At 37.8% G+C, this 23,556-nt stretch overlaps 1 protein-coding gene across 1 annotated transcript; it reads right to left on the reverse strand.

The window, feature by feature from the left end:
• On the reverse strand, window positions 1–23,337 carry TMEM207 (transmembrane protein 207). The gene is made up of 5 exons (XM_021070050.2): window positions 23,194–23,337; window positions 21,293–21,330; window positions 14,795–14,839; window positions 13,441–13,583; window positions 1–3,011 (listed from the first exon to the last, which is right to left on the reverse strand). Exons 1-5 carry the CDS (start codon window positions 23,266–23,268, stop codon window positions 2,875–2,877), a joined length of 438 nt encoding a protein of 145 aa, XP_020925709.1. The 5' UTR covers window positions 23,269–23,337; the 3' UTR covers window positions 1–2,874.
• Between the last annotated feature and the right edge of the window lie 219 nt (window positions 23,338–23,556).

The following is a 23,556-nucleotide window of genomic DNA, read 5'->3' on the forward strand; positions in this document are numbered from 1 at the left end:
TTTACCAATAGTTAATTTATTACTGCATTTTCATCACACATTTTTCCCTAATCTTAGCTTTTATTTTTCTACAGTTACTTATTGTCATGTTCTGATTGGAACTGGCTCTTCTTTGGGCTGCTTCAAAGCTATCTTCTATAAGTCAAGTTCATCATCATTTCCTAAATTCTCTTCACCTCTCTTGCCTTTAATTCTTGGATATTTCTGCATTGGTACAGCATGAATTTGATTATTCTCAGTTTCTTTCCTTAAGACACTTAGCAAAGTGGAAATACTGAAATTCCAGTCAATTATGATTTATCTATCTGTTATCTAGCTTAGACATCTCTCCAATGTACTAAAACTTGTTGCTAATTTTTTTCCATCACCTTCTTACCATTCTCTTTGTTCTTGTGAATTAAAAAGCATTTTTACTTCTTTAATACAGTCTTAGCAGGTTTAAGAAAAGAATGGATTGGTTTAATCTACCATGTATAAGTTTAAGTTAGGAATAGCAAGGTCACAAAATTGTCAGGAGAATGAAATCTGAAGGCAATATGTATGCCCTAAGGCCATACACACGTATTAAGGATTATTAGAGTATATTAACACAAGTTTCTTTTGGTGTTTTTCACCAGTGGATACAGCAATCAGCTGTCCCTGAGTCTTACCCACATTCAGGTATGTAAAGCTTCAACCTTATAAAATTCTCATCCAGTTTGGTTTTTTTGTTGTTGTTAATTTCCAGAGCTAGAGAATTTACTTATATGTATGTTTAGTAATATGTATGTTTGATTACATACTAAGTATCAGGCTTCTTTAGAAACTTGGGGTATGGAATTCCCGTCCTGGTGCAGCAGAAACTAATCTTACTAGGAACCATGAGGTTGTGGGTTAAATCCCTGGCCTTGCTCGGTGGGTTAAGGATCTGGCATTGCCATGAGCTGTGGTGTAGTTTGTAGACGCAGCTCGGATCTGGTGTTGCTGTGGCTGTGGCATAGGCCATCGGCAACAGCTCCGATTAGACCCCTAGCCTGAGAACCTCCATATGCTGTGGGTGCAGCCCTAGAAAAAGACCAAAAAAAAAAAAAAAAAAAAAAAAAGAAGCTTGGGTTATGAATTAGTGGATAACACAAGATTTCTCCCTTCATGGATTTACATTCTAGCAAGGGAAGACCACCAGCAGATGATAAATAAAATTTTGCTATATAGTACAGTAGAAGATAATAGGTGCTATGGGAAGAGGAAAAGTGTCCCTGAGACAAGGAGGTAGAAGTGCAAGGCTTGAGAGAAATTGCAATTTAAAGTAGGGTGATCAGGGTAGGCCTCACTGAGAAGGTAACTTTCCAACAAAGACTTACAGGAAGTGAAGGAGTGAAGCAATATTGATATCCAGGTGAAGAGTGTTACAGGCAAAAGAAACAGCAAGCACTAAGGACCGAAAGGACAGATGGAGGTAAGATAATACCTGGTAGGTTTGAGAACTGTGTTCCTAGAGCAAATAAGTATGGGGAGAGTCATAAGAACGGAGATCTTAGATGACTATGGATCCTATAGATCCATGTGTTGAGGACTCTTGGCATTTTTCTCTGAGTGATTGTCATTTGAGTTTACTCAAGGGACATGATCCTTCTTATGCAATAAGAATGTTATTCTAGATACTGTGTTGGAAATAAAATACAGACGGCAAAGCTAGCTGGAAGAGAATAGTTTAGATGCTATTGCAGTAATCCAGGCAAGAAATGGCAGTGAGTGGTTCATGACAGAGATGGAGTAAGAACTGCTTAGAATCTGACTTTATAGAGAGAATATATATAGTAGAGCTAAACCAAGGACTTTTCTGATGTAGGAAGTCACATGAAAGGAGGACTCAAAGCTAACTCCAGGTCTAGCACCTAGTAGGTCACTGTTAACATCAACCGAGAAGGGAGATATTTGTATAAACAAGTTTGGGAAAAGATTAGGAGATAACTTTGGTTGAAGTTAATTTAAAAGGTATATTAGGCAAATAAGTCGAGGTCCCAGTCGTTCTGTCCAACACGTTTGTCAGCTGAAGACCATATGGCACCGGCCATGGATTTCTTTTCCTGGTCCCCAGGCCCATGGCCACCTCAAAAATGTCACTTGATGATCTCTCATTGTTCCTTCTTTAATCAGAGTCCTCAGTGGGAACACTGATATCTATACCTAGGGTTCTTATCATGGTTTGCAAGAAATGGCAAGTCTTGTGTCACCAGAGAAAGACTCTGGTCTCTGGAGCCTGTACTCACCCATATGAAATGAGTGCCTCTTCTCCACATTGTGGAATTACATGCGCCTCAGCTTCTGCCAACACTTTCTCCCTCCTCAGGATGAGATGTACAACCCCTTGAACTTTTAATCTTCCTCTTCATTCATTCCTCACCCTTCAACTCCAAACAGTTCTTCTTTCTTCTTTTCTCTCCCCTCACCCCAATTCAAATGTTCTCTTTCTGATTCCGGGTCTGGACATGTATGAATCTCTGGGTCACTGTTACACTATGAAATTTTTATTGATTCCATATCAGAGAATAGCTTGGATTAAAACAGAGAGTGAGGCAGAAAAAGCTGTGATGCGTCCTAGAGTGAAATCTTAAACTTAGTGGACGCCACTCCATGCATCAATTACTGCCTGTTTGAGTACATGGAGAAACTTGGTTATAAGCATAAAAGTAAGAGTCCACTAATATACAAAGAGTCCACTAATTTACTATGGAAACATCTCCATAACACAAATTATTTTCCTACATTCATTCTTTCATCTATTTGTCCTTTTGTAGACTATGTTAATTGATTTCCAGGAATTCCCAGTACATTCCTAAATTTAGCGTTTTGCAATTTTAAATATTTCTAATATTTTCAATTAATGATCCAGATCTAAAATCGGCTTGATTTTGGAATTTCTTCATATGGAGGTGGAGGGCCTAAAGTGCCAAAACACGGAACACGATACAGTTCAGTATTTTGAATTTGAAGGTGAGTTCCAGCAGTTGGGTTCACAGCTGCTTCTGTCCCTGGAAAGAGAAATGGAGACTTATAATAATCTTTCTAGTCAGCATAAAACAGAAGCACATGAACTGCCTAATAAAATCTGGCATTTCTTGGATCACTGAAGAAACAGAAAATTATTTGTACCCTTGAGAAAAAATTTACAGTCATCTCACTCTCTGCAGTGATAGTTTAGTCATTACAGCAAGAAAATTTGCTCTCATGAACCAATTAGACCATCATTGACTAATCCATCAGAAGCATTTACACTTTAACAGCTGAGACTAGAAGAAATATCCTTTTTGGTAGATGAGAAGACAAGATTCCTGTAAACATTAATGGCATTTTAGCTAATGCTTCCATCATGAGTATGCAAGTCTCACTAGAGCATTTAAGTATTACATCTGAACTTCATTATTTGATATTTATGCTCTGTAAACTGCAACTGATGCAATTGATTAATTTCAACATATCTCTATGATGAATGGTAAAAATATTAAGTTGTGAAAAGTTTGCAATTAAAGTATACACACACAGTAAACAGAAGACATTTTCCAATTTTAAATTTTGAAATCTGTGGTCTTGACTTTAGATTATACACACTACAAGCCATTAAATGTCAAAAAAAGAAAAGCATTTTCTTCCTTAAGCAGATCACTTTGAGAGATCACGCACTTATTCTAGTACTTCTTTCGGAAATGTTCTCTTAGTATTGGCTTGAAAAACTGCTTTTGAGTCACACGGGAAATAAATAGTACTATTTTGTAGCCATCTCTCTCTTTATATTTTTGCCTTTTTTTCACGTGAGTCTTTATCTTTCTGGGAATGACTTGATCGCTCTTTCCCAAAACAGTAATAATAACTGTAAATTTACCTTCAAAGATGAAATTATGCTCTTAAACTACACCAGACCCTTTGACTGTATTTGTGTATTAAATTCAATTGTAGCACAATCATGTCCATTTATATTGTCTCTGGCTGCTTTTTGCACTGTAATTACGGAGGTGAATACTCCCCACAGAGACCATACACTTTCAAAGCCAAATATATGTCTTGTGTGGCCTATGACAGAAAAAGGGTTCTGACTTCATCTTTAAAGATTAATATTTACAAAACTACAGTGAGGTACTACCTCATACCCATCAGAATGGTTATCATTAATAAGTCTACAAATAACAAAGGCTGGAGAAGGTGTAGAGAAAGAGGAAAACTCCTACATTGTTGGTGGGAATGTAAATTGGTACCAGCACTATGGAAAACAGTACAGAAGTTCCTCAGAAAACTAAATATAGACATGATCCAACAATCCCACCCCCAGGCATATATCTGGAGAAAACTGCAATTCAAAAGATACATGCACCCCTATATTCATAACAGCAAAAGGCAAAAAAAAAAAAAAAAGAGAGAGAGAGAGGTGGTACGTATAGACAAGGGAACACTGCTGAGACTTAAAAAAAAAAACCCAAATAATGTTATCTGCAGCAACATGGATGCAACTAGAGATTCTCATATTAAGTAAAGTAAGTCAGAAAGAGAAAGACAAATACCATACAATATCACTTATAAGTGCAATCTAAAATGTGGCACAAATGAACCTATCTACAGAGCAGAAAGTGACTCCCAGACATGGAGAACAGACTTGTGGTTGCCAAGGGATAGGGGTGTAGGGAATGGGATGGACTGGGAGTTTGAGGTTAGTAGATGCAAACTACTACATCTAGAATGGATAAGCAATGAGGTCCTACTGTATAGCACAGTTCCTACTGTTTAGTGCATTTCTTCTGATAGAATCTTTTGGAAGATAATATGAGAAAAAGAATGTATATGTATGTATGACTGACTCACTTTGCTGTACAGCAGAACTTGACACATTATAAGTCAACTATACTTTAATAAAAAATTTAAATATTAAGATTTAATACCATCAAGGAGATTCCAAAGAATATGACACAATTATCCAAATGATTCCAAGAGTAATTATGTATTAGGCAACAGCTGTGTCACTGGAATCCAAAGTTATTCAACTTATTCAAAATTATTACTTTGGAGTGGATACTATTTATCTAGAATCATGGATTTCCACATATTTATATTTGTCTTATCTTGTATTTCACTGGTTCACAGAACAAATTATAATAATTCAAATATTAATATAATATATGAAGAGTAGATCCATATTTAGAATATAAATCTCACCTCCTTGTTCAAAACTTTTCTTAAGGAGTTATTTATTTAATTGAATAATCTACTCCTAGGTCATTACAAACTTTTTATACCTCACTGCTCTTGTGCAATAAAAAACTACTGGTAGTATCTACATTTATAAAAGTAAGGCTAAATGAATGCAAACTGCTTACAACAAAGTCTGACACACATTAAAGTTGATTATCACTAATATTAGTAGTGATATTAGTATTAGCATTATTACTATATATCAAGAACTATGCTATGCTAGGGGTAAATGTGATTTTCTTTTATTTACAATATCACTCCCCAAACCATTCTAATTAAATATCTTAAAGAACGATTTTTGTTTGCTTAGTTTATTTTTTTTTATTTTAAAAATTTTTTTGTCTTTTTGCCCTTTTTAGGGCTGCACCTGCGGCATGTGGAGGTTCCCAGGCTAGGGGTCTAATCAGAGCTGTGGCCGCTGGCCTACACCACAGCCACAGCAACGCCAGATCTGAGCTGCGTCTGCGACCTACACCACAGCTCACGACAACCCCAGGTCCTTAACCCACTGAGCAAGGCCAGGGATCGAACCCCAAACCCCCTGGTTCCTAGTTGGATTCCTTTCTGCTGCACCACAGTGGGAACTCCCTATTTTTTATTATAGTCAATTTACAATGTTGGACTGATTTCTACTGTACAGCAAAGTGACCCAGTCATATGTATACATACATTCCTTTTCCTATATTATCTTCCATCATGGTCTGTCCCAAGATAGTGGATATAATGACTCAATCATTAACATTGTTAATGTTACAACACTGAGATTACTGAATGAAAACTTTCTTGGACTTACAGCCTTGAACAGTTATGAAGTTTAGGATGATGTAGGCTAAGTCTGATGGTCTGGATAAAACAGAATTAACGTTGACAAAGCAGACTTGCCTCCTTACTTCCCTCCCTTGTGCATACCAGTGGTGAACACTGCCCATTTTCCAGAAGAACTGCTCCTGGCATGTCCAATACAACATCAGAGGTAACTTGGCTATCATTCTACCTGGAGTTGACCAGGTTGACTAGATACAATTATTAGCTCAGATTTATTTCCACTACTGCCATTATTATTATTATTATTATTATTATTTTGTTTTTTTAGGGCTGCATCTATGGCATATGGAGGTTCCCAGGCTAGGGGTCTGATTGGAGCTGTAGCTGCCGGCCTAAGCCACAGCCGCAACAATACAGGATCCGAGCCCCATCTGCGACCTACACCACAGCTCACAGCAAGGCAGGATCCTTAACCCACTGAGTGAAACCAGGGATCCAACCTGTGTCCTTGTGGATGCTAAGTCAGGTTCCTTAACCGCTGAGCCATGATGGGAACTCCCCACTCTTGCCATTATTAATATCACGCTCCAGGCAACAAGATATTAACACTTGCTCTTTGTGGAAGGAAAGTTTTATTGTTACGTTTTTACTACATATTTGCCCTTTGCTTTTACTTTTATCTTATTTTATTAAGGCCGCACCCATGGCATATGGAGGTTCCCAGACTAGGGGTTGAATCGGAGATGCCCCTGCCAGCCTATACCACAGCCACAGCCATAGCAATGCCATATCAGAGCCGCACCTGTGACCTACACCACAACTCACTGCAACCCTGGATCCTTAAACCGCTGAGTGAGGCCAGGGATTGAACCTGTGTCCTCATGGATATTAGTCATATTTGTTGCCACTGAGCCACTACAGGAATTCCTGCCCATTGCTTTTAAACTTATACAAACCAAGTTTGTAAACATAACTAAGCTCAGAAAGTTTTGTATATCACTTAATCATTTTTTTAAATGTATATAACATTGTAAGTTGAGGTACAATGACAATGTTATATTAGTTTCAGGTGTACAGCAAAGTGAATCAGCACATACACATATATCCATTCCTTTTTTCCCATATGGATTATAAAAAACTATTGAGTAGATTTTTCTGTACTATACAATAGATTCTCTTTTTTCCTTTCTTTCTTTCTTGTTAAAGCCACACCCTCAACATAAAGTCCCCAGACTAGAGGTCAAATTGGAGCTGCAGCTGCCAGCCTATGCCACAGCCATACCAACAGGGGATCCGAGCTTCGTCTGTGAGCTACACCACAGTTCACGTCAATGCCAGATCCTTAACCCACTGATCAAGGCCAGGGATCAAACCCACATCCTCATGGATACTGGTAGGGTATGTAACCCACTGAACCACAACAGGAACTCCCTACAGAAGGTTCTTTTTAATCATCTATTTTATACAGTTGTGTGTATTTGTTATTCCACCCTACCAGTTTCTCCCTCCCCACAACTGTTTTACCTATGGTAACCACAAGATTGGTTTTGAAATCTGTGAGTTTTTTTTTCTGTTTTTTAAGTAGGTTCTTTGGTACCACTTTTTATTAGATTCCACATGTAAGTGATTTTTTTCAAAGAATATTTACATACATTATCATGTAAGTGGGAGGGGAACAGGCATTATTTTTAAGATATTATTTTTATCTTTTGACAAATCAAAAACCTGATAGAGCTTAGTTTAAAATGCCTACAAAAATCCTATGATTTTGATTGAACAGTTGGTGAAGATATTAGAGTTTGTTATTTAATTTTATAAAAGCAATACACTTAGGGCTCAGGTTTCTTTCTTTCTTTCTTTCTTTCTTTCTTTCTTTCTTTCTTTCTTTCTTTCTTTCTTTCTTTCTTTCTTTCTTTCTTTCTTTCTTTCTTTTTTGCCACACCTACAGCATGTGGAAGTTCCCAGGCCAGGGACTGAATTTGTGCCACAGATCTGATCACAGTAGTGTCAATGCTGGATCCTTAACCCATTGAACTACGAGGGAACCCCACTGCTGAATTTTTATAGCCAGAGTTCAGATTCCCCAACTTACTAAGAATCATTCCAGGAGTTCTTGTCTTGGCACAGTGGAAACGAATCTGACTAGGAACTATGAGGTTGTGGGTTCAATGCCTGGCCTTGTTCAGGGGGTTAAGGATCCAGCGTTGCCATGAGCTATGGTGTAGGTCGCAGATGCGGCTCGGATCTGATATTGCTGTGGCTGTGGAGTAGGCCGGCAGCTGTAGCTCTGATTAGACCCCTACCCTGGGAACCTCCATATGCCATGGTGTGGCTCCTAAAAAAGCAAAAAAATAAAAAAATTTAAAAAATAAGAAAAACCATTCCAAAGGACTTGGCTTATTTAACATGCCTCTACTTTCTCTTTCTGCTCTGTTCCCTTCTCTAGCTCATTCTCTTCTTTTACATGGAGGAGGCTAAGATTGACTTGCATTTGAGTCACATTTCAGCTCTCTCTAAACACCTTTGTTTCCTCATCTTTGGTGTCCAGAATAATACTGAACCGCTCATGGGGTTGTAGGAAAGAATAAATGAATTGAGAGATGTCAAGAGTTAGCCCAGAGAATGACACATGGTAAATGCTCAATAAATATGTCTTTACTATTGTCATGCCCTTCCATGACAGAGCCTAAAGGACATACTCTTCATTCATTTCCTACAATGAGCCCCAGAATATCTACAAGTAGAACATAAAGCTTAGGAAAATATCATTTTGAAAAGGACCCTAAAATAAGACAGGATCCTGGGAGGGGGAAGGGGAGATAGGAGCAGAGTTTGTAAGAACCACCTTCTTGTCTGTCTCCATCCAGCCCCTTCCCTTTCTTAAATCAGAGCACCCACATTTAATCATGGATGGAAGACTAGTATTTGTATTTCTGAGACAAAGGTAAGATTATTTCTGAAACTGCAGAAGAAATGGGGTCAGGGAGATTGGATAGTTCAAAGACAGCATTATCGGGGAAATCAGCCCGAGGAGAACCTAAGCCTGGATGAGCATCCTGGAAGGAATATCTCTGCTGCTCTCACCTCCTTGTCTTCTCAGGAAGGGCATGGGACCTGATTGCTGCCTTACTGGGGACCCAGCTCTGATCCCAGAGAGGGAGGAAGAAAAGGATTCAATGTAGATATTTTCTTTCTTTCTTTTTTTTTTTTTTTGCTTTTTCTTTTTTATAGAGCTGCACCACCAACATCTGGAAGTTCCTAGGCTAGGGGTCAAATTGGAGCTACAGCTGCCGGGCTATGCCATAGCCACAGCAAAATCAGACCCAAGGCACTTGTGTGACCTATACCACAGCTCACGGCAACGCCGGTTACCCTACCCACTGAGCAAGGCCGGGGATTGAACCTACCTCCCCATGGATACTAGATGGATTTGTTTCTGATGTGCCACAATGGGAACTCCCTCAGTGTATATCTTATGGTAACATATTTTTCATTAAAAAATATAGATGGACACTGGGAGGGATCACTCTCCTAAGCTTTTAAGTTCTCTCTTCTCTAATGCACAATTGATCATTTTTCTGCTTCAAGCCCTTTATTCTGTCCCCTCCCAAATACCAAACTTGGTTCTCTTCATTACCTTTAAATGTCTTACTTCTTTATAAATAAGGGCTTTTATTTGGCTTCACAATCTTATTTCCAATGAAAATATTTTCATCCATATTTTCAGTGAATTTGAAAAAAAAATCTTGTTTTTTTAACAAATTTTGAAACCCCTTTGTCACTACTTGTTTCTTAAATATAAATTTAAAAGATAAAGTAATTAACCTAACAAACTCAAAACTTTTTGTTTTATTTCTTAAAATAATGTGTATTTTCTACTTATTCTCTTGTGTGCATGGTCTTACAAAGTAGAAAGCACTGATCACAAATAATAGATATTTGGGATATGGATGTTTGTGTGACAGTTCTAATAATTTTCTCCTCTTCCCATCTTTACTAAAAATTTGCATATATCCCTTTAAAAAGTCAATTTCTGTGACTCAGTGTGTGTTCTCATTCTCCATTTATAATTTGAGGAAAGAAAAAAAAAAAAAACCCGCTACAAATCTCCTGTTTGCTGTTATATTATCAGAAAGGAGGGTGTCCAAATGCATCATTAAAATAGGTAAGATAATGAAGTAAGAAAACATTGCTGTACAACAGAAATTGAAGAAACATTGTAAATCAACTGTAATAAAAAAAGAGAAAGAATGAAAACTTTGAAATGCTATTTTCATCCCAAATGTACGTGCTTAAAAAAAAAAATTGAATTATATCAGAATTGTTAGGCTCTGCTGGTTGAGGGGAGAGAGCAAGAAGGTCTCAGAGACTAATTCATGGATGATCCCTTTCTAGAAATCAGAGAACACTGAATGGATCCCTTCTGGAGTTAGAGCAGAGATGATAGGGGAAAACTAGATTCAGAAGATGAGTAGGGGGTAGAGGCAGGATAATAACAAAAGAAGGGACTGTTTAGGAGACCCTGGTCCTGGGTCCCAGAAGAGGAGGCTGACCCAAGGCAGAAGAAAACAGCATAATTTAGGGCTTACATAAAATAAATATGTTTTAATTTCAGACTTTAAAATATCTTTAACTTCAGACTATTAAGTTCCTTCTCCTCTTGTTTCCCTTCCACTTTCTTAACTCAATTTTGGTCTTCTTTCCCTCCTCTTTCCCTAACAGTGCCACCCCTCCCTCCTTACTCTCTCTCCCCAGGGGTATCAGAGGGATTCATTCTCCTTTTATTGGTGCCTAAAGAGCTTCATCATAGCATATTATGGCATGGAAGCATAGATCCTATAAGAGAGTAAGAAAAACTGAGAAATCTGAGCAAAAGGTGTGCAGAGAATTATGAGAAGGCAAGCTTATTGGTCCAGGAGAAGCTCTTGAGGTGGGTGTTTGGCTGAGCTTCCTAAGGACCTTTTCCAGACAGAGACCTCATCAGATACTGTGATAGGGTGGAGTGGCAAAGCCTTCCTTGAACATATTTTACAAGGATTCCTAAGCTGTTTTCCTTTCTCCCTTTAATATTTCTAATGAAGATAATTGACAACTTGAACCATGTAAATATTGTCAGGAATCCAATGAGAACAATTTCCTTTGTTGTATATTTTAACATTAGTAAAGCTCAATCCAATTCAGCCTCGAATAGTCGGTCAGCCATCTCCTGTTATTTCTTCTCAGTTGAGGGCAGCTTTTGTGGGATTCTGAGAGTCAAAAATCTGACCCGCAGGTCAAAAAGAGGAGCTCTCTTTTAATGAATGTATTGAGCAACTAATGGTAATAATGTGAAATAAGTTTGGAAGAAGTAAAATGAAGGTCCTGAAGGAACTCAAGATTAATAGATCAAATCTAGTCTCATCATTAAAATGTTTTAAATGTATTATTTCTTACATTTTGTATTCAAGAGGGAATGTCATGCTTCTCCCTTCGTGTTCAAGGGGTGGCAGGGAGTCCAAAAACCCTGTTTCATATTTTAGTATGTCACCAGTATTGTTCAAATGAGTTCCCCTTTTCCTCTCCTGCTTCTAGACAGTGCTGTAGGGAAGACTCAAAGGGAAACCCCCTAACCTGCAGTGCAGACAGCTGAATCCAGCAATAATGGACTTAGATCCAGGCTGGGAGCTCCAACTTAGTGAGGGCTATGGAGGAAGAAGCTATAGTTTTGGTCCTTACCTCCCTCTGAGCCATCAAAAGATCCCAAGGTCGTTCCCTTGCTTCCTTTTTGGAGAGCAAAAAAAATAATCTCCTTCTCCAAAATAACCATTTCTCCTTTTATGGAAATATTGGGTTGGGAGGATCATTTGCCTGGAGAAGTGAAAGGATCATGAGAATCCAGTGGGGAAAGGAAGGCCAGTGTGGGTCTGGGTTACAGGCTGCACCACAATAGGAACTACCAATATATCAATCTTGACCTTTTTTCTCACCCTCGTACTTATTCAGGGAAGTTCAAACAAATTCAAAATCATGTAGCCATCCAGGAAATATAAAAACATTATATGAATGGGGAATTCACTGTGGCACCTAAACTGCCTCAAAAGTTATAACTGCATAACAGGGTAGCTAATTTACCTAATTAATTAATTTAATTTTTTTTTTATGATTCAGGGCCATCTTAGCAAGGCTTCCTAAGAGGGAGAGAAAGGCTAAGAAGACCAGGGTGGCTTCTGTTTAGAAACTCAAGTCAAGTTGGAAGAAACATAATTGTATTTATTTATTAAATATCTATTGTTAAATTAAAAAAATAGATAAATGTGACCACGTTGATCCCCTTGACTAACATATTTTGTTAGAAGGTCAGGGACCCTATTTCCCTGTATGCTCAGTGGAAAGTGTTTTTGCATTTAAGAGAAAGACTTATTTTCACTGAAGACTTTCATTCTCCTTCTCCAAAATAACCATATCTCAAATTGACAATGTGTTCCCCTTGTTAAATAATGGCTTTTTAAAAAGCCAATAGTGAATACAATCACTAAATCTTTGGTCTGAATTTTGATGGTGAAACACTTTATTTTTACCCCACTTTCTATTTAATTGTTAGTTTTTCAGTACCTATCCTGCTCTATCTGTTGAAGATCTTGTGCGAATCCAAGTTTCTGAAGAGCCGCTCTTAATCTCTACCAAGCGCTCTTGCAGCAACTGCCATACACAATGCCGTGCCTTAGAGGGAAAGTCTCACAACAGACAGTTTCTGGATAAGGGTACTGCGTAACAAGAAGAAATAAATTATCAATTGTCACCTCCCAGAAGGCAGTAAATGATCATTTATCTACTCACAGCTGAGGGTGGCAATGGCGAATAACTCAAGGCTCCGGTTTCCTCCAATTCCTACCTCCTAATGCAGACTGGAAAATATCAGGAAGGGGATGGTTTTGGGAGTGGGGGTTGGGATCAGGCAGGATCAGGATATTGCCAGGGTGTCTGGGAAGAAAGAACACCAGTACTGACACTCGCTGCCTGCCCGATCGCAAGGACTTCAGGCTCTGTATTAGCAGCAGGCAATCTCGAAAGTGTTTTTCAATATAACTGCAGGTAAGTGAGAAATAGAGAGCTTAGTAAATGAGACACGGGGTAGGACAGACAGAATATCAAAAGCCTGGAGAGGTTTTTCTGTGCCTTAAGCCCTACCAGTCACTCAGAGTGGCTAGCCTTGTGTATATCTTCCTTTCTGTTGTTACCTGAGCAACATGTTTAGGTTCTAGCCTGATACTCAACTATCAAAATACTATTTTTTCCTTGGAGAGTCTTTCTTCTGAAGTTTTCACACTTTGACTCTCTCCCCAGTGCATGTCTTTGAGTCTTCAATAAATTATGTTGTGTTATATATTTACAAATATTCTTTACACAGGTTAGATTTTCAACTCACACAAAACTGTAAGGTTTCTAAAGAGGAAGTCTAGAAATGTGTAGCCAACTTACCATAAACGGGGTCCAAATCTCCAACAGCAAAAACAGCCACGGTGCGTCTTGGAGAACAATTTTGGGATCTCCTCACCCAGCACTGGAGGCAGAAGAGCACTGCTCCACAGTGAAGAGCCACCAGGAAAATCAGCAGCAAGAACCTGATGCCACAAGAAGCAGAGGAGGAGTGAGGTGGAGCATGCTAGGAAGTTAAGGGCTTCTGCTACTTCCTGGAAAGGGGGCAAAACCCCAGAAAGACTGACTGCAAGCAATCTGGGAGGCTGAATTCCTTAAGCAATCTCTCACCACCACTCACACCTTTTCACTGACTCTGGAATGTTCACTGAGCTTGAAATGGGTCAGTCTTGTCAAGTTAATCTTGAATGTTTTCTCTTTAGAAATTACGGAGGTTTGTTCAAAGGAGCAGCATCTTGGTTCCTTAAGTCATTCATCCATTACTCCTCTCACTCAGCCATCTCTTCATTCATGTAGCTAGTATTTAAGTGACTAAGTAGATTTTAGATGTTGGGGGTGGGGATTCAAAGGTTGACAAGACAGGGTCTCTGTCTTTGAGGACCTCACCATTTAACTGAGAAAATCAGTAATGTGAAGTTTGGAAAATACAGAAGCCAAGATTTAGGATATTATAACAACTCTTTTATATCTTATTCTGAAAGGTTTTTTTTTTAGGGCCTCACCTATGGCATATGGAAGTTCCCAGGCTAGGGGTTGAATTGGAGCTGTAGCTGCTGGCCTACACCACAGCCACAGCAATGCCAGATCCGAGCCATATCTGCAACCTACACCACAGTTCACGGCAATACTGGATCCTTAACCCACTGAGCTTGAGGCCAGGGATCGAACCTGAGTCCTCACAGATCATAGCTGGGTTTGTTACTGCTAAGCCACAGTGGGAACTCCTTACTTTGAATGATTTTTTAGGTCACAACAAAAATCAGTGGAGTCATTTTTGGGAGGTTTCAAGAGAAAGGATAATTATTTTACCTTTAAAAATCTCCAACTTGAAAATAAACTATTGTTCTTAAAAAACATTCCAAGGATCTTGCATTGCTGCAGTTGTGGTGTAGATTGCAGCTGCACCTCAAATTCAGTCCTTGGCCCAGGAATTTCCATTTAATGTGGTTGCAGCCAAAAAAAAAAAAAAAAAGAAAATAGTAACTTCCCTGTCACAGGAAGTGTTTACATAAACACGGGCCAACACCCTGATAGTGATGTTTCTATGTATGTTGAGCCACATGATCCCTAAAATTATCTTAAGCCATGTGATTTCACATGCTATCACACTTATTTGGGAAAAGGAGTGTTTATGTGCTACTAAAGGTTATATAACACACATTGAGGATGTCCTTACCAGATATACCAGCCATTTGTGTATTGATCTTTATAGTTTATGCACCTGATGGTAAAGGAAGAGAAGTTAGTGCTGGACCTCTAGATGGACAAGGTTTAATCTGCTGGACCATAATATTTATTCTGACCACACCTATTTCCCTAACAATCATCTGCTCACTGCACCCCCCCCCAATATAATCAAGCAACTGTTTATTGTACGTCCACTTAATTTAAGGCACAGAGAATACAGGTACATGTGAAACTATCAAATACATAAATAGATAATTGCACTATAATAGGTTTGACTCTGTAGAGTTATGAAACTATGGTGGATTGAGAAGGTAATGACTAAACTTTCAGGGCTACGTGTCATAGGTATTAGGTATTAGGGAGATAACAGCTCTATTCAGTGACCTAGAGTTCTTCAAAATGCAAATTCTCCAAGGAAAATTCATAATCTATTAATCTTTAATATCTTGGTAAAGGATAACAGGCTTGTAACCTGGCTACAGAAATAGAGTAGAATAGAAAGACAATGACTATGTGTGGTCACACATACCATTTACCAAAGTTAGAAGTTGATTGTCCATCAGGATGGTCAAACCACTTGAGTGTCTAGGCACAATTTAATCATTCCTGAGTTGGGGTTAGAAAGGTGACACAAAGTTCAAAGTATAATTTTCAGGAGGTTTAACTCAGGGGTAGACATGTAAGTGCTTTTCATTCCAGACTCCTTTGCTATGCCAGACAGGTGTACTGAATGTACGTTTCGCTGATGGACTTTATTCACACCTTGGTGTATGGGCTTCTGTTAAAGTATTCTGGGATTAAACAGTGGAAAGCTGTTCATCACTGCCTGATAAGCTTCTGAGATGGAGCTGTACTTAATCATGTCTTCTTCGGCCATTGTTAAAATAACACTCAGTACTTTTCAGCTTGAAAGCATTTATAAATGTCAGCTAATTTATTGCTCCCAGCATCTTTAAGGATGCAGTGTGTCATGCTTATCATTATTCTGGTCAAAAGTGAGTTTTTAACATATGTGAATTGTCAACTTAAAAATGTTATGGCAACTATTTAAGACAAAAACAATCACCCAGACAAGATTTTATGTGTGTGTATGTGTGTGTGTGTGTGTGTGTGTGTGTGTGTGTGTTCACAGAAAGGGTTTAGCCGAGTACGTAAGTACAAATGACAGGAGAAAATAATGGCAGCTAAAGTATAAGATTAGAAAGCATCCTAAGACTGATCACCAATAAAGTTTTTAAAAATAATTAATGGCACATCCTTATAAAGAAATATTAATCATCAGAAGGAATATAGATTTATATTTACAATTAAAGCTTTATTAAGTAAATTAATATAGAGAGATCAATTCTAATTTGTGTATTATTTTCTTTTACACAAATATAATAATTTCCCTAAATATTATATAGTTAGTATGGCTGCATATACATCAGATTAGTAATACACTTGCTTCTGTTGAATATAGCATTATGAGACACTTTGTTTTTTCAACATTATCTTTTCAATATTTCTATTTTTTTGATTTTTATAATGTACATGCATCACTCACAGTTATGTAATTTTTAAATAATATATTAAAATATAAAATATTTAAAATATAGTATCCCACTTTAAAGATGAATATAGGGAAATTCTCTTGGTGTCCTGACCCAGTAAAAGAAGGAAAGGTTCTTGGTTTCAAATCTTGAAATCTAAGCTCATGACCAGATGTGTACATTACTTCATTTTCCCCCCTATATAAATCTCTGCTTCTCTTCTTTACATTTTAAAAGAGACTATATGCTTATTAAAATGCCAAAATTTTAATATTAACTATCTCATATTACTTCTTCGTTCTCAATATTTTTTTTCCATATTTTTGAGCCACTCAATATTTTTTTCAAGTGCCAACAATCATCCAGACTGATTTACTTCACTTTCTCTTTCTGACCCTGTGCAGACACCAGTGAAATTTCTGATATGCAATAAAATGGTCAGGAAGCAGTTAGCTGGAGAAATGCAAGGTGATCATGTAATTTCACAGTTGCAGGCTGTTTTGGGATCATTTATTTTGCACACTCTAACACTGAGGAGGTCTAACAATGGGGAGGTCACTAGGTGACCAAAGCATTTAAAATAGAATACAGGTCTTCTGGCCCTGAATGCCTCCTTCCCCACCATTGTTTCCATGTCTTTCTTAGTTCAACTTTTAAACAGAATTTCTTTGAGTTCTTAAAAAAAATTAAAATTGTATCTGAAAGGAAATAGTATTCTAAGTAATTAAATCTTAGATGCAAGATCGTCTGTATACAAAAAGTTATATATGTGTGTGTGTGTATATATGTGTGTGTATGTGTATGTGTATACATATATATGTGTGTGTGTGTGTGTGTATGTGTATATATATATATATATTTGGCCATGCCTGCAGCTGTGGAAGTTCCCAGGACAGGGACTGAACTTACGCCATAGTAGCAAGCCAAGCCACTGCATTGACAATGCCAGATTCTTAACCCGCTCTGCCACAAGAAAACTCCAAAAGTTATATTTTTAAAATGAAATTATTATCCAAAGATGTGCTTATGCTTGATCAAGTTGGGATGAGGATGCCACAAAGAAAAGAATATCCAGGAGAAGTGAGAACTGACCATAATGTTTAAGGGAGACGGTTCCAATAATCAGAGCTCTCAGGAAGTAGCTATTGAAGGATATAATTTCTGTCCTTTCCAGAACAACTACTGCCCTACTTTGATGTTGTAGAGGTGATTCTTGCTCTATAGGGATGGCTGTGAGGTAGGAGGTAGTTGGGCTAAGAGCTGGGACTTATGAGGCTGAGTAAATTGGGCCTTGTTTCTCTTTGACACTTCAAGAAAAAAGTTAATTGCAGGAGCTGAGCTCTGCTGGAGTAGAAAGATAAAATAACCACCTCAGTCACTCTTGGGGTCAAGGAGATTCCCCCAGTTATGCAATGTGCAGTAAGACTCCTAGAGGTCAAAAAAGGAGGGGACACCAGGCCATAAGTCCTGATGATGGGTTTTCCCTGCTCCAATTGCTCTGCAATCCATCTTTGCCAAAACAGGTGCAAGCATACTGGGGAGGGTCCTGTGTCTAGTCAGATGTGGGAAATAAAGGAAGGTAATTAGCCAAAGGTAAACAAATATCCAGAAGAATTGTCCTATATAAGTGATTTAGATCACCTTTCTGGAGCACTCTGCTCTCAGGGTTACACCTGCATCTGCTCTCCTTTTTAGTGTGTGTATTACTTCTTCACTTCTGACTTAAATAAAGAAATTATTCTGTGTGGTCTTCCACATGTACTGTGACTCTAGCAATAAACTTTATAACTGTTTTTACAGTCTTTGCCTCCTTGAAACATTCTTGCTTGCAACAGGGGGCAAGAATCAGGGCAATTCCACTTCTAGCCTCTAGCTAGTCTAGTGACTAGGACTCCTGATTTTCATCCAGGCTGCCCAGGTTCAATTCCTGAACAGAGAATTAAGATCTCACTTCAAGCTGTCACTCACCTCTGTCTCCAAGATAAGCTGGACTAGTTGGTCTTTATTATTCTCAGTGCTGAGAATCTCTGGACCTAAGTTTAACTGAAAATTCATTAATTTGATACATAGAAGAAAACTGCAGAGTAGTTCTATCCATTTCTCTGCTGGAATTATCCATAATTTCCTGTACTAGCCATTCTTCTGAACCAGTTGTATAACTTCATGTAAATTAACTCAGTTTCTAACTTAAAAGGCTATAAAGTTGGGTCACAGTATTATAACACTCATTTTACAATTGAGAAAATTTAGTCACAGAGAGGTTAAGTAACTTGTCCAAGATAACATGGGCAGAAGTGACAGAGGGAGCTTTAAACCCAGGTGGTCTGGCTGTGGAGACCATGACTCTTACCCCCACGCAGCACTGCAACTGCAGACAGTAAAATTAGCTCTAGTCTCATATGACTGTATGGAGCACTGCCTGAATGCATTCAATACCCTGTGTTCCAAAACGCTTTAAGGAAATGTTAATAATACAAAAACATACTCAAAACGAGGGCACAGAGAGTATCAGACACAGAGAATAAGCCGAGAGTGAGATCAGCCTGTAAACTGAAGGTAGTAAATCCCACACATAAAATTAGAATGGAACTACAGATCTGGCTTAAGCTTTCTAGCAGTTAATAGGATGAGAGAGAGACTTGGTTATATACTGTCCTCTAAAATGAACAAAAACATGCAGCATTATTCACCAGATGCACAGCTATTCCTGGTGTAAAAATGAGAGACATATTCCAACTGTGGGGCTTCATAAGGAGGCTGGCTTTGACCACAGAAACAATGTTTCTTCACAGTAGCATTGGAATAAATACAGTAACAAATTTCATGGGTCCTTTTGGTAAAAGTCATTCTTCACATAGGCCAGAGTGCAATTCAGCTACAATAAATTGGGGGGGGTGGAGATGGGTGCCAAATCATATCACCCAGACAAGGGTGGCCTGACCTAACTAATCTGCAGTGGGTAAATTGTACAGTATCTAGAAGAATGGATGGATCGGGTCTGCCTCAGATCTTTCACCAGGTGTGTAATTTCATGTAAATATTAGGTGTGCAATATGGCTTTGTAGTGAAAATCCCGGGCTCCAGAGTCAGTCCCAGGTTCCAATCCAAGCTCTGCCTTTTACTTACTCACTCTTAGTAACATGCTTAACTTTCCCAAGCCAGGTAATATGGTGGACTATCATTAGCAATGTATTAATTCAATTAATTTACAGAACCCGGTATGTGTATGATTTTACTTATGTTTTATAAATTACTGTATTTATGCACATGCATCCCCACCAGTGTACTTGATTATTTCCAGGGAAGGGAAAGGATTAAAGGTATAAATTATGCAGATGGACTCTGTTATGTTTTATTTCATATATTAAATTACTAGTATATTTCAATTATGTTTAAGAGCCTAGAAATGCATTGTTTATACTAAAAATTTTGTTATAAGGCAAATTGAGCAGGTTATGTCAGAAAAAAATAGTCTGGAATTTGAAAAAAAATTAGACAAAACTAATAATGATCCCACAAATACCTTCTGTGGTGGCAGGAGAGTTGAGATATCGTGTCTATCTTCAATACACTTATTTACCGTATACCAGCTCCCTACAAAATCAGCCATTTCTCTCCCCTGTCTTTATTTTCTGCTAAGTTACATTACATTTGATGTAGCTTCTTGTTTTTATTCAAAAACAATGATATTAAATAATAACAAATAGAACAGACACTTACATGTAAAATGGTATAGGCAAAAAACTTATACTTAAGTACTAGTTTAAGTCCTGCAATTAATCTGTTTCTGTGTCTCTTTGGGTCTCAATTTCTTCACTTGAAAAAAAGGCCAGTAACTTCAGGGACTTGCTTATCAAGTTCCTCAGTACTGTATTGTCCTGTCACGTTGACTGGGGAGTTAGATTCAACATTTATGATCCTTCCCAATTAAGAATTTCTTTATTCCAGTGTTCTGGGTCAAAAGCAGAAGATGAGGGACAAGATGAGGCAGCCATGAGGTCCAAAGTTAGGTAAACACATCAGTAGTCCAAAGTCCATTATGTCACCAACACCAGAAGAAGACAGAGGAAAAAAAAACCAGGTCCAAAATCAATGCAAAGAAAGAGCAGTGGAGAGCCAGGCAGAAGCTGAAAGAATGGCACACATTTAACAAGCAGGTGATCAATGATGGGATGATCCACCATAAACAAGGTGAAGGATTCCAGGGCCAAGGAAAGCATCCCACCCAGTATGGCCTATTAATTTGGAGATAGTGCCCAGAGACCCTGGCCTTGAGGGTAGCAGATAACAATAATGAAAACAGCCAACTGGCAGTGAGGGCTACACCCAAGAGAAAACAGTGCTTGGCACAAGTACTTTCTGACACTTACACTAAGTCACAGCACATTACAGTTATCATTAATCATTAGCAGCTTTATTAATGGCACATTTATCCCATCTCCAGAATAGAATTTGAGAAGCATTAAGCCTACAGAAGGAAAAGTGAGAAAATTGAGTTAATTATTCACATAACATATCAAAAGCACAATGAAATGTACACATCATACAGGTTAGATCGTTGTAGGTGTGCTTATTTTTGAAACCAAATTATCCAGAAAACTGCCTCCCATTATTCCTGTAACTTATGCATGTGGATACATAGAAGATGTCATGATTCTTTCATGAAGTTAAAAGACCCTGAAAATCTCAAAGGTGGAAAATTCAGTGAGCCAAATTAGATAGAAATCAACTAGGTCCCTTGTTTATTCAACAAAGCTGATCATAATGAGAGTGCATCTTTTCTGCTTTTAGAAAAATTGAGCCATTTGCATTTAAAGATAATTTGTATTTTTCTTGCACGATTATAATGATCATTTGAAACTCATTTGGGTCTTCTCAAATGACATGAGCCTTTGTTCTTCTTTGTATTTTCAAAAGGTTAAATAAAACCATGGAACCTCTTTCTATTTACTTACATTTCATTTTCTTCGCATGGCGAGTCCGATAGCACCAACTGAAACACATGTTTAGAACAATAAAATCCAAACATCTCATCAGTCTAATCCTGCAGTACAAACAGTGCCTAGAGACAATATGAGTTTATATCATTTTTTTTAATTAAAAGCTCCACAGCAGAGCCTATTGTTGGGTTTACAGAATTTTAATTGAAAAAAAAAATCTCTAGGTAGATTCTTCAGCTCAGCAGTGACAGGAGATATATATTGTGAGTCAGATTCCTACCCTACAAAACACCATAGACGGGTGTGAAACCACTTTGTTTTTTCTACAGGCAGATTTTGCTTTCTCTAAGGAGCTTTTGTGCACCTTTCATTTTTTCCTTTGTTGTCACATTTTAACTAAAGGGAGGAGTTTCATTACTTGGAATATTATTTTCAAGCAGAGGAATCAATTCCTTACATGAAAACGGAAGTCCATCCCATTAGCATTAGTAGGTGTTAAATATATGTACAAAGAAGTGATTTTAACCCTCTCCAAAGCTAAGGTCAATCTAAGATCCATTGACATTCCTGTTTAGATTTACATTTCTCTCTTTATCAGAGGGGAAAAACCAATAACCTTGATCGCTTTGTTTTAAAAGACTCAAACCATAATTATTCTAACACAATTATCTTAGTTCTCTGTGTGGAGCCTTAAAGATTACAGTAACTCACACTGCAGAGGGAAAAAAAGTGCTCCTCTGTAGCAATTTGTTATATGTTTGTTTTTCTCTTGAACTGAGGCCCTTTCATGTACAATGAGAAAATCCTTAAATGTCATTTATGGGTAACCCTAAAAATTGTGCTGATAAGGTCAGTGATGTTTTTATTTTCCTAGACCCTAACATACAAAATATCAATAACAGTAAGAAATTTCACAATTTAAAATGATAGACTTGAGAATTTTGTGTGAGATATCTTTTTTTTTCCCCTTAATCCCAAATTCATATTCTTCAGTACCTTATATTTACTCTACCAAGTTTATCTGGGCAAAGAGATTTGTGGAGTTGCAGATGGAGCCATGAATTGGCCGTCAGAGAGCATGGTCATGAACAATTTATAAGCACAGAAAATGAGTTGCACTCTCTTTTGCTAGAATGCTGCAAAAAGATTTGCATACTAACTGAGAGGAAAATGAACATTCAAATTTTGTCCATAAAGAAAGTTTATTTACGAGTAGATGAAATCATTTAGGATCCAGCTTAATAGATAAAGAAAGTCAGCATTTCAATTTCAAGTCACTTCCTAGTCTTATGTGCCATACCTCGCAAGGAGTAAATAGTATTACATTATTACCATCTCACTTCCAGTGTCAGACTTAGGAGTCATCAGGAAAGGAGGAGTGAAGTCTCAATATATTTCAGACCCAAATCTATCAGATAATCTTTTGCATTCAAGTAACACAGACTCGGAAATGCCGGTAGTAGTCAAAAGAAGACGCTAGAGCAGTGGGATGAAAATAAATTCTAATATGGTTCTGTCTGCATTGTTGAGCATTGAAAAACTGTTGAGCCTCAAGTATGGCTTCAGGCGACAGTAAACATGTCTTAAATAAATCCTGCCATTGCATTTTATGTTAATAGCACTTCTGATTTTGAAAAAATTTAAAGCATAGGAAAGCTAAACAAATATTAAATTACATCATATTGTTTCAGTAGCAAAAGAACTAAATAAAGAAGACATAAGATTAATGTCACGGTGCATTTTGTTTTCTGTATCTTTAACCCATAAATATAGTAAGTCATGTTTCCTAAGATGCTGGAAACACTTTCTTAAAAGAAATCTTCTAAAGTTGTTAGCCCAACCACAAATCTATAACAAATAAGATCCTTAAGAATAGTACCTTTGAACAATCTTCTCCCAGAAAGAGAGATGGTTACCTGGAATAGTGGCAAACACAGGATTCCTGGTTTTGAGATCAATGAAGTCACACTTAAAAGTCTGGGTCTCAACATACTTAAAGGACAAGTGGCTCAAGTCTGTGTTTTATCTCTGTCTTCCTTGGAACTTGTTAGCTTCTCTACAAGTTTTGCTTCCTGCCAGAGCACTCATTAATGCTGGCTCCTTGTGACTAGTTAAGTGCATGCCAGGGGCAAGAATTTTGGGTGCAAGCTCACCGGTACTGAGAGTTAAAGGAATTTCAGTTTAAGGTCAGAACCTTGATAATGTTTGTCAAGCCCTTAAAAGCCAGAGTTATCCACGCTGACCTGCAAAACTAGCTGGCTGATGAAATAACTTAGGAC

The sequence above is a fragment of the Sus scrofa genome, chromosome 13 (genome assembly GCF_054392235.1).
Source record: "Sus scrofa isolate SSC_HxYL_T2T_F1_AM1 chromosome 13, Sscrofa_HxYL_maternal_Yorkshire_Landrace_v2.0, whole genome shotgun sequence".
Taxonomy (NCBI): Eukaryota; Metazoa; Chordata; class Mammalia; order Artiodactyla; family Suidae; genus Sus; species Sus scrofa.

Bases quoted from the DNA above. Each gene is read 5' to 3' on its own strand.
- TMEM207 (XM_021070050.2), bottom strand. From the start codon at position 23,268: ATGTTGAGACCCAGACTTTTAAGTGTGACTTCATTGATCTCAAAACCA. The intron at 14,840-21,292 runs GTAAGTAAATAG...CTTTACCATCAG, and splicing joins CCATGCGAAGAAAATGAAAT to GTGCATAAACTATAAAGATC. The intron at 3,012-13,440 runs GTAAGTTGGCTA...TTCTCTTTCCAG, and splicing joins AGATTTGGACCCCGTTTATG to GGACAGAAGCAGCTGTGAAC.